Source organism: Spea bombifrons, chromosome 8 (genome assembly GCF_027358695.1).
Source record: "Spea bombifrons isolate aSpeBom1 chromosome 8, aSpeBom1.2.pri, whole genome shotgun sequence".
NCBI lineage: Eukaryota > Metazoa > Chordata > Amphibia > Anura > Pelobatidae > Spea > Spea bombifrons.
This window is the reverse complement of record NC_071094.1, coordinates 3,607,087-3,619,665: the sequence shown is the minus strand read 5'-3', so window position 1 is coordinate 3,619,665 and position 12,579 is coordinate 3,607,087. Positions and strand designations below refer to the sequence as shown.

Below are 12,579 nucleotides of genomic sequence, written 5' to 3'. Positions count from 1 at the left end.
GCAAGGGCTGCCCAGCTCACAGGCAAGTAAGGGGCTAAAATGTTTATATTCGTTTCCGATGAACCTGCATGACTATATACCTTTAATAACGTGCATCTCCAGTGTTCGCTGGTTTACAGCTGCGGCAAGAAGCCCGGGTTTATTCTATTTCACACAAAAAAAATGTCTGAAAGGCACTTTCGGCAGCAATATCGATTTGGTAAATATATGACATCACAAAACCACTAAATTAATGAATATTAATACAATATTTTACAATTCATTTTTTTGCTGTCTAGCAAGTTATCTTTGGAAGGTTACATTGATGATAGAAAATAAACTAATTCAATAACAAGTGAATACTACATAAACAGCAACATGGAGCTATTTCATGTAACAGTTTTATCTTTTCCCATTTTTTGGATGTGGGGAGGAATAATAAAAGCAGAAAGAGTATACCTCTATGAACACAAGTTTTCGGTGCACCAATTTGAACCTAGCTTTGGCGTAGGGAGATTAGGAAGTGTCTTCCGGGTGTCAGAAACACATTCCATAATGACATGTACATTAACCTTTTCATTCCATAACGACATGTACATTAACCTGTACCAGATCAGGCATGGAAAGGTACTTAGGGGCGGCTAAAATAATTAAAGCTACTGATTTTTTTTTTTAAACACTCACTAAAGTGTTGGCGTCCCTTTAACTTATTCAGCGGCATGTGAAAGGGCCAATATAAACCTAATCATTAATGTACAGAATATACAAGCTGCCCATGTGGCATGTTAACATGTTCATTTATTACAAATAATGTGCATTATGGGGTGTTAAAAAGAAAACGACCTACAGGCGACCTTGTGGGCTCCACTAAATTAATGCCATATAAATAATAGAAATTAAAAAGTCTATAGTATTGGTTCACAAGGGGTATTATAGACTAGGACAATTCAGGCTTTATAGATAAGTCTTTGTAATTACCCCGGCACAACAGCGCCCCACTAGGGCCAAACCTGTATACATTAGGGGAAAATGCTAGATACTGTCCTTTTAATTTACATTTCCATTTGTTTTATTGCTCTGCATTGCCCTTTTTATGCATTGGGGGGTTAGAGTTGCTATTTTAACTACAATTCTAAGATCTAAATCTGTGAATATTGGGGAAATCCCAATGAACCCGGAATAAAACCCGAGAACAGATGGAGGGACTGCAATTAGAAATGGAAAATTGTATCGAGAAACTGTTTAATAATAATTAAATCAATTACATTATGCACACAGACAAAAGGCTAAACGGTATATATTGTTACTGTGAAAGTCGCTAAGTGTTTCTGTTAATGAAACCCTGACTTATTTTGGTATAAATGAAATAAAGCAATTTGTATTTCGTGGCATAGTTTACATGGTTCTTTAGCCACCTCTGACTTCTCCGTTTTATTTCTGTGGCTTCTAATACCAAAGGCCAAGGTGTGACCGTGTACAGCATACCGGATCACTGGGAAAATTCCCTCTGTTAAGGCACAAGTCACGTTAGTCTGACCGGTCGAGTCTAAGGATATTCTGATAAAGGCATGAAGTTGTAGGGGGACATGCTAACACACAATACACACAAACCATAACTTATAACTTAAAACCTAATAATAAAAACGCAACAAGCAATTTGGATGAAACAGGCCGTGTGCTTTTATTTAGTTTACCAAGACATACAAATATTTCACTCATAACTTATACTTATAACTGATAACCAAACAACTTAACTCTTGGCATAAGCCCCAGAGCACATCTTAAACATATCACCTTGCCAACCGCCCTATAAGCCAGCTGGACAAACTAACATCATCAATTCACCCCAACCGCCTCAAATGGTTTTTTTTTTTTTTTTTTTTATTATTATAAAAAACCATTTGAGGCCCTTTCCCACCACACCACGGCCCGTTCAACCATGCACTGAACATCAACATTAAAAATATCGCATCCAATATCAGACAGATGAATCCCATCCTGTCTGTACAAACCAAAACTCCCACCTTCCAACTCTCTATGCCTAAAAGAAAACCCTCCCTCTAAAATCATAAATTTTTCCATGGCCCTGTTAAACTTCCTCCTAACTCTTTCCAGTGCCCTAAAAACTGGCTGCTGCAGCCACATAAGGCGAGGAATGATTTCCGACCATATAAATAAAACATTATTAAAACATCCTTTTAAACATAAAATTAACTCCTTACAAAAAATAATCAACTCTAACGATTTCATTTTACCTAAATCATTACCCCCGCAATGAATAATAATGGCATTAGGCCACGGCAAGCGAGAGACACATTCCTCTAAACAATCCTTTAATTGATCCACCCTTAAACCCCTTATGCCCACCCAATGAATAGCTATAACATCCTTATCAAAACCTAAATTTTCACCATAATTCCGTAGGGCCGCTCTTCTCTGTGACCAAAAAACAAAAGAATGGCCGACAATCCATACTATGAACTTCCGATGACCTGCAAAAAAGTTACAATAAACCCAACATATAAACAGAACATTCTTACAACAGATGTGGCCTAATATATATTTTAAAACGTTCAGAACTCCATCTACCCAATCTTTTTATTACAGATTCATCAAGCCCCAATAACGCTGCCTCTGTAGCAGCACCAATACGAAATGAATGTGTAGTATATCTTTTGTCACTCAAACCTAACTCATTTAAACCTAAACTCAAAACCCTTTGAAACTGAAATCTAGTAACAGGTAAGCCGGATCGATGGACCAACCAATTTCCTGTAACCCCAGGACGAACCGCATTAAACTTTTCAGCTGCCAAAACCGGACAAATATCTGAACCATTTAACCTATTCAGCATTACCCAACAACCTTTTTTATCCCTATCTGTCTTTGAAGATCTAATAAACAATCTCAAAACCTGGTTACAATAAACATCATTAACTTGCAAACCAGAACCACCTTTCTTGTTTTTTGCCACTAATTCACTCACTCGAAAAGCTCCGAAAAAGGCAACAACAAATGCTGTTTTAAACAATAAACATTCAAAATCATCCCAACAAACTTTATCTAAAACCCCTATTAAACTTCTTAAAACAACTGATGAAAGAGGTTTCCTATCATCTGGAATTCTTAACCCATTGTGATAACCTTTCAGCACCTGCCGCACCAAAAAATCCTTGAAAGAATGCTGTTTCCCTGCCAATTTAAAGAAGAATGCAATCCCAACTAAATACCTATCAATACTTGTCCTAGCCAAACCTTTATCTATCAAACTAATAACAAACGCTAACGTACAGTTAATACTACCATCAAACATATCGAAACATTTTTCTTGAACAAACACATTCCAAGCCTTCCAAGCCTTAGAATAAAATTCCCAAGTACTTTTAGACACAGATTTTGAAAATAGCTCCCTCAGCTGGGCGAAGTTAACTCCCACACGCATTCTGGGACTACCGTCCCTTCTTTGTCCGCATCCGGAGCCAATGATCTGAAAAGCTTAAAATTAAAGCGGGACAAAGCATCAGCCAAAATATTCTTGCTTCCGGGAATATGTTTGGCTTTAAGCCAAATATTGCCTTTTAAACATATAAAAACTAAACGGCGCAACAAATTTATCACCGGAATAGATTTGGCATTTAATGTGTTAATCACCCACACCACTCCCATATTATCGCAGTTAAGCAAAATTCTCTTATTGACCCAATCCTTATACCACAACTCAAATGCAACCACATTTTTTTTTTAACCCATCCCGCCTTCAACCATGAATTAGGCCATGCCGCAGAAGCCCATTTCCCTTTCCAAAATATACCAAAACCCGTTGCTCCAGCAGCATCAGTAAAAAACTCCATAGAATGGCTATCAATAAACTCCTCCTGCCAAATAGATGACCCGTTAAAATCACTCAAAAATAGATCCCACACTCTCAAATCTTCTTTAATTTGCTTAGTTAGTCGAACCCTATGATACGGTATCTTCATTCCTGCTATTGACCGAGCCATATTCCTAGAAAAAACCCTGCCCATCGGCATAACTCTTGCTGCAAAATTAAGCATCCCCAACAGGGACTGAAACTCCTTAACCTTTAACTTATTATAACCTAAAGCTGTCTTAATAAATAACCGTAATTTAACAATCTTATCCTCTGGCAACTTAAAACACATGTTATGGGTATCTATGACTATGCCTAAAAACTGCAACTGATTAGTAGGGAAAACGGTTTTGTCCTTAGCCAATGGTACTCCATCTAAATAATGAACAACAGACACCAAACCTGAAACATCCCTCAACACCCACTCTAAAAAAGAAGAAAATGCTTCAAAATAAAAACATGAAACTGAACAGCCCATTGGCAAACACTTATCAAAATAAAATAAATTCCTAAATTGAAATCCTAATGACGGAAAACACTCCGGATGAATGGGCAAAAGTCGAAAAGCCGCCTCAATATCTACTTTAGCCAGCAATGCGTCTTTACCCAAAGCTCTCACCCACTTAAGGGCGTCATCAAACGATGAATAATGTACTGAAAATTCATCTTTTTCAATTTCATCATTCAAAGAACCCCCAAAAGGGAAAGACAAATGATGGATCAAACGAAATGATCCAGGCTCCTTTTTAGGCACCAAACCCAATGGGGACAATCGAAAACATTCAAATGGCGGTTCCCTAAAAGGTCCCGCTATCCTCCCCAACGCCAATTCTTTCTCAATCTTAGCTTGTGCCACCTCTCCATTAACTTGCACTGATTTTAAATTGTCAACCCAAACACAACCTTTCCTATCATAAATAGGAATCCTAAAACCATCCAAAAAACCATTTCGTAATAGCTCAGCCATCTGCCTGTTTGGGTACCGTTTTAAAAATGGAAGCAGACTTGCTAGCTTCACTGGCGTCACTGCTTTTAGACATATCTTTCCCGGTATTCTGCAAGTTCTTCCGAAAGCAACGAAAAGCAGGATGATTTCCAGCACAAACCGTACACTCATGCTTAAACTTACAAGTGTTGGGCCATTTACACTGGTTTTCGTTGAATGCCCAACAAACACCTTTCTGTCTAGGCTGCATAGGTGTATTACCAATAGGTCTGAGAGTACTACTATGCTTCTGGGGTAACATAATGCTGACCCACGATCCCACATCCTTCATTCCCCACTTTAGATTTTTATGTACTGACAATTTCTGTCTAAAGGTCTCATCATAATAAAACCAAGCGAGACCACCAAAGATTTTATATGCCTCCAGCACAGTATCCAAATGCTGGAAAAGGCCCGTACAACTCTCACTGTGTTTCTCACAATATACACTAGCTAGTATACAAAAAGATTGTAACCAGTTATTAAAAGACCGGACAACCGGTCTACGTCTTTCATCATCTTTGTCATGTTTAAGAAGAAATTTTTTGGAAGCCGGTAGCAGTGACAATATATCTAAATATTCGTTGTTCCATATCTTTTCCTTAACTGTTTTATTTAAATGAAAACCAAGGGGTGAGACCTCACAGGACATCACCTCCTTCATACATGACTCATTAACCACATTAGCACGTAAAGCTTTACTATTATCAGAGACCCAGACCTGAGCTGGACTAGTTTCCTGTACCTTCTTTAAAACATCCACTAAAGCAAACACAGCATCATTCAGAGTATTGACAGCTAAACTGGCACACTCACCCTTAGCTGAATCAGCTCTGACCTCAGATGCCTGCTCTCTTCTTTCTTCAACAGGCAGCTGAGCCGATTTTGTATCAGCCTGCGTCAGCTGCCTGCCCCTTGAATTAAAATGATGGCTGCATCCCTCATCCGGATCATGCAGCACCTTAGCCTTCTTTAATGAAGGATTCTTCACCCGAGAAGCGGGTCTTTTCTTCTTCTGCCCGGCATCCTGCGATCTTCTTCCGGGTTTGACACGTCTATCAGACGCGACAGAGACCCGGTCACCTGATGCCGCTCGCCGAGATGAAGCGCCCTCTAGCGGTAAATTCACCGGTATATAAACCGCCTCCGGCTCCACCTCCGCAGTCTCCTCGTCTTCTCCGGCACAGCAAGGATCAACTTGAAGATCTTCGGAAGATGACGCAGCAAGAAGATATCCTCGCAGCCACTCTTCGCCTTTCTCAGCTACCCGGACTTGAAGAATCTTCATCAGCTCATCCATTTTCAACGCAACGCTTCGCCACTGCTCACCAGTCTCAAGGACAGTGCAGTATCGGCTAGGCGTCACGTCAGGTAAGTAACAGAAACACCTCAGGGACTCCCTTATATACTTAATATTCCCGCCCTTTAGCGCAGCGCGAGGCCAGCGCAACCTATCCCAGCGCAGCGCGAGACCTTCCCTTAGCCGGCACGAGACACCTAAAAAGGCGGCAAGCGCTAGCGCAAGCGCAATAACATTTTTAAGTTATATAACCATATTTTTTTTTTTTTAAACTTGCTTAACCGTTTCTCCTATTTAATTTACTACCTCAGTCCCCCCACCTTCATGCCACCCTGCCCTATGCGGTGCAGGCTTTATCATTGAGGTGAGCTGAACAGAACGCTTTTGATCCCTTCATCATTATTACCATGATGACCAAGCCACACCAACCCGCGGTCACATTAAAAAGCAGGAAAGCTACATATTCCATATTTTTACATATTTACCTCCGCCAGAAGCGATTCTGCAGTTTAAAAGGTCTAAAGCCAAGGCTGCGGGTCTGGTGGCTTAGTGAATAAGGCACATTATTTGCTGCACTGACTGCTTGAGGAAGCAAGGGAACATTAATCTGACCCCAACCCAATACACGTTCAATCTTCTAATTCAGGACAATATTCACAATATGATATACTCCCTTGTCCTTTGGCAACCTGGAAGTTGTATTCAAGGATAAATCTCTCTCTTTTTTGGTTTTGCTTTATACAATTCAGAAAATAATTACCCTTCAGATGCACTTAGCTCATTAAAATGTACATTGGAAGCTGTGGAGGACAGAAGCAAAGGCTGGAACGAAAGTATCACGCGCTCCGCTCCTTTAAGGCACAGTGCATGGCGCTGCTGGTGCTCTCGCTAGCATTTAAAATACGGAGTGTTCTGTTTTTCAGTAAAAGGCACTTAACTCTAAATGAAACAAACATTAATTCTGAACTTTAAAAAAAAAAAAAAATCAGTTGGCTATATGGCCAGAATATATACCCTTTAATACAGCAGATTTGATATAGAGAACTGTGGACTAGGCACGCTTTCAGTCGGGATTTGCGAGTCGTCAAGCATTCACGAAACACCCGCCACAATAATGATGATGATTATTATCACAATAACAGCTATGAGTATTGCCCACATCTTGCAGTTCTTCCACCAGTATTTCCGCTTCAGCTTAGCTGCACTGGTCTCAAACTGAGAGGCACCGGCTTGGAGGGCGTCTGCTCGGTCATCCAGCTCAGACAGCTTCTGATCTCTCTCCAGGACCTTATCCACATTTACTCTCATGATATCAACCACCTCATCGACTTGCGCCTGCGTCTGTTGTAGACGCCGGTTACTTGAGGAGGCATCACCTCCGGCAGCGGGCTCAGCAGACGACATGATTTCAGGCGGACACGGAATTCACACCGAGCGATCAGCGATGTATTTCTAGTTTTTGATTTAAGAAGATTATCAAAAAAACTACAATATACATGGCTTGTCTTGGAGATATGGTGTTGTCTCTGATTTCTGTCACAATGTGACTGTGTGATGGATACGTGAGAAACGATAATCGCATGATAACCTCAGGACATGTGATGTCATTGATTGCGGAAATTGAGTATTTTTATGTATTTGTGTTGATACATTTAGACCCACCAAACAGAGGATAACCCAGTCTATTCGAGCACTAAGCCTTATTTGGATTCCTAAAATTCATTAAAATTCATTTAAAATAAAATCTACGAGGTACAGCTTCTTCCATAGCCTATAACTAAACTTTGTCATAAAAAAAGAATCAATTAATCAATGATTTTGACATGATTTATATTAAAACTGCATTAATCTATAACTAGTGAAACCTTGCATCTTCTACTATCTCCACCTCTGCTGCTCATGGAATGTTGTTGTCTATGATGTCACAAAGTGGTTTTGTCTATGATGTCACAAAGACACTGATGACGCAAAGAGCCCAGCACAACACTGAGGTTCATTTTCACTTTGTTTCTCGAGACGAGTGGACATATTTGGCTTTGCTGACTTTTTCAAAGTGACTTTAGCATTGTTTCCAAACGATCACAATTGTATTTTTTGCCACTGGTGAAATTTACAAATAATGATGAATTTAAGAACCAGGATTGAGCCGGTGGTTGCTTTAACTAAAGTAGCCAGCTCTTTCTATGACATTGGGCTTCAAATTGCTGCTGACTACAATGACCAAAATATCTTGTCTAACAACTCCACGGAAAGCAAATCGAATTTCGTTGTTGTTTACAGATTGGTTACAGTTGGCAGCTGTTTCCTGTGCATCCTGGCACAAATTATTGAGACCATCAACAGGAAAATCCCAATCTGTGTCCCATTGGTAGGAAGCCTCATCTCATCAATACTCCTGCTGTTCGTCAAAGTTTGGAACTGGCCAATAGAGGTGATGTATGGCGCCGCCATTTTGAATGGCCTGAGCGTCTGGTTCTCCATATTCTGGTCCGGTGTTATAACCTGGGTGGGTGGCACATGGCTCCTCGGACAGCAGCAGGTCTCTCCAGCTAACTCTGATTCATACGGTGTATGAACTGGCAGGTATCGTCGGCACGTTTAAAAACGGAATATAGACTCAACAGTTTACCAGACTTTTACCAAGGAGTCATCGCTGCCGGCTGTAGCATCACCTGCTACACAATTTGTTTCTTGTACATTATTTTTGTTTCGAGTATATATAGAACATTTATTACAATCCAATTTTAATAGTTAGATTAAAAATTAAGTGTTATTCTATTAAGTTTTTGTATAGTTAGTTATAGTATAGTTAGTTATGGGTGATTTAATGATAAGGGTGACCTCCTAAGTCTTTCCCATATTACATAGAGACGTATTGTTTAGGGAGTTTAATAACTCCAATTCCCCCAAAAGATAGTGTTAATTACCCCAATGCTTGTATTCAATTTCATTTTCATGTATTCCCTTTTTCTTCTTCCTTCAATTTACTCCCGAAGCCTTGATTGCTTCCTTACTAGCACCGATGACCCCGAAGCAGCACCGCTGGTTTATGGAAAATGAAATGGGGCGAACAGAGACCCTTTTCTCTTGTCTTTGGACATACTGATAAATTTAAATAAAGTATAAATGAAACAATTGTGTTTTTTTCCAGCTCAAGTAATGATGATGTTTTCACTAATGCCGATCCCGACGATCATTTCGGTGGTTTCCAAACAACTTCCGGGGACGACATTCCGTAAGTTTATCAAACAGTTCTTATACTTTATCATTACCTGCAATGCCGGCAACACCAGAGACAGTGGCGTCGCTACAGGTGTGCAGGGGGGGGGCAATTGCCCCCTGCCGACTTTGGAACCACCAAACGGACACTCTCAGACACAAATCTACACACTCATGCTAACACAGACATCTACACAAAAAAAACACATACAGTGTAAACTTACACATATACACTAATGCAAATATAATCAGATGATTATTGTGATTTTTTATGCTACATTAAGAAGATTTGAATTTTTCTGTTCTTTTTGAATGTTTCTGTTCTTTTAAATTGTCTTGCAAGTCCAAGTGCTAAAACGTATAACTTGATTGTACCATTTCCTTAATCGCCCTATTTAACGAGTGACTTCTTATTCCTGTCTAGGTAAAATATTTCCTTCACTACACATCGGATTGGAACTTTTAGGGGTTACTTCATCAGCAGGAGTTACCGGGTTGTATGTGGCTCTGGCTCACGGACACATTCTATCCTTCTCTATTGCGTTCTGTGTCCTCGGTTTGTTTTGTATCCTTCTGATAAGATAAGGGTAGAAAGAGTTTAATGTCTTAGCGGTGACGATGGGTTTGGGATTTTTCCTGTTAAAAGGGAAATCTGGTTGTCCATGTAAAACGATCTAAAAAATAATAAGACAAATGAAAGGTCTGCCATCTGATCTCATCATTGTTTTCCTTTTTTTCAATATCTCTGCCTACATGAACCGCCGGCATTATCAGCGCCAAGTAAAAGGAAAAGAAGAAGTGTCAGAGATGTGCTCATTTTGTTTCTGCGACCCATAGAATGTTTAATGACATATTTACCCTTTCTTCACTGGGGGTATTGTGAAGCCAGAAACCTAGAGTTTGTGCAGGCTTGTTGAACAATGATTCCCATTAACAACCAGCTATTAGATTTAGGGGGGTTAATTGCTTGTTCACGTGTGTGATATAGGTTTTGATTAACTGTTTACCTTCAATAAATGAAATGATCAGTCGAAGCATGCATTTTGTGTTTACTCACGTTGTCTTTTATTCAAATTTTCTGGATGATCTACAACATTTAAATGTGACGAATAAGCAGAAATAGAACAAATTCTTTATTCACAGAACTGTCTAAAACAGCGCATAGCCTTTCCTCTGTATAACAAAAGATAATATGACCTCTATATTACAGACAATCTTAGCTCTGTATAACAACACATAGTCTGATGTCTGTATAACAGTGTCACCTCTGTATAACAGCAACACCGAGATCGGCATCAGGGGCCACTTCTGGCCCATCGCCGGGGAATCAACGCCCGCCATACACTTTATGGTGGCGGACGCCCGCTTTAAAAGAGTTAAGGAGGCGATCAATGAAAACAGAGCCTGAATTCTGTATATCTCAGCCTGACAAATATGCAACCCCATCCAGCTTGACCTTTGTAGAAGTACAGTAACATAAACTCTGTATAACACATCCTGACCTCTGTATAACACGGCATGTTCTCTGTATAAGAATACACAATCTGATCTTTTTATTAAATCACACAGCCTGACCTTGATATCATGGCTGGGTCAGAGCATCTCCAGAACTGCAGCTCTTGTGGGGGGTTCCCGGTCTGCGGTGGTCAGTACCTATCAAAAGTGGTCCAAGGAAGGAAAAGCAGTGAACCAGTAAAGGGGTTGTGGGCGGCCAAGGCTCATTGATGCGCGTGGGGGGGGGACGACTTCACTCCGAAGAAGGATAATCTTGGATGACAGTCAAGTTTAAAATCACATCAGGATGAGGGAAGGAATAAACTGACACATCATGGATCAACAATAAAGTTGGCAACAAATATATAAACATAATATAAATGAGAGGTTTTGGTTATATGAATTGGCCAAAGCATAATTAAGCTCACCCGCCACGTCAAGGCACACTCTCAATAGGGTGAGAACCTACTCTCACCTCCTACATAGTGGACACACAAAGCAGTTTATACTGCTACCAAAACCTTATTGCACCTCCCCCAACACATTAATAATACTCTCGATGTGATACTTCTTGCACGCACTGTTACCTACTTTTACCTGCCCATGTATACATACACACTGCTACACATCCCCCCTTGGGCTGTTGTGGCCCTTCTACTACACACCCTTTACACAGAAAGCCTCCCTCGGGGTGCACATCACTCCCTACATTCTCACATTACTTAACTTTTTGATCCCAATCTCGAGCATACCCCCTTTTTTTTGTTTTTCTTTTACTTTACTGACACTTCATATACACTAACACATGTGCTCGTCTTGCTACTGCAGACCCCCCCCCTGAGCCTACCACTCAGAGCTCCACTGGTCTCTGTTTTGCGGTCTATGTCCATTTTCTTGGTCATAATGCTCACTTGTTGATGCCACGGTATCCAGCTCTTATTATTTTAATGAGAGTATGTGTGTTTGTTTTTTGTTATTATACTGTTTACTGCTCCGATACCGTTGTTTGCTCCGGCTCTTACCAGTCCAACTCGGCCCATATTTCCTTAATTTTGAAACCAAACAAACCTTCTGATGTATGCGGCAGCTACCGCCCTATTTCTTTACTTAACTCAGATATTAAGTTACTAGCCAAAATTCTTGCCTTAAGGCTGTCACCTTATATCCCCCTTATATCAATCTTTCTACTCATAAACGAATCCCTCTTACCCTGATCTCGTTAGAGCCCTATATCACAACCCTACGGCAATGATTAAAGTCAACGGGCTCGTGTCTCACCAGGTCACCCTGTCGACCTTCTATAGAGCAATATATTTTTTTTACATTTTTTGTTGTAAATTGATACCATCTAGTTCACAGTGTGTGATTTATAACATGGAGAGCAGGAGCCAGCACTACTTCATAGAAGTTACACAGAGCAGTTCTTTATTCAGCTCAGAAAACATAACATTAAAACTGTTAATGGACCACAAACTTAAAATGGCCACTGACCATAGAGTTCCCCACAAACAGTCCAGAGTGTCCTTTCTTAAAGCAACAGTATACAACACTGAGTAAAAGTATTGTGGTGGTGCTAATTTGTACTAATTGTTCCAATCCATGGTATTGGATTGAGGGTAATCTGGGATGAAACATTAAATCGCTAAACTTTCAAAATAATTTTTCTTCATTGCCTTCAACACTTATCATGTACTATTCTAATACAACACTATTAATTTAACCCCTAAAGAC

General features: G+C 40.0%; 1 protein-coding gene across 1 annotated transcript; it reads right to left on the bottom strand.

Moving 5' to 3' along the window:
• Window positions 1–6,908: 6,908 nt before the first annotated feature.
• On the bottom strand, window positions 6,909–7,576 carry LOC128503446 (vesicle-associated membrane protein 3-like). The gene has a single exon (XM_053473538.1). It carries the CDS (start codon window positions 7,537–7,539, stop codon window positions 7,228–7,230), a length of 312 nt encoding a protein of 103 aa, XP_053329513.1. The 5' UTR covers window positions 7,540–7,576; the 3' UTR covers window positions 6,909–7,227.
• Window positions 7,577–12,579: the final 5,003 nt, after the last annotated feature.

Coding starts and splice junctions, on each gene's coding strand:
- LOC128503446 (XM_053473538.1), bottom strand. CDS start 7,539: ATGTCGTCTGCTGAGCCCGCTGCCGGAGGTGATGCCTCCTCAAGTAAC.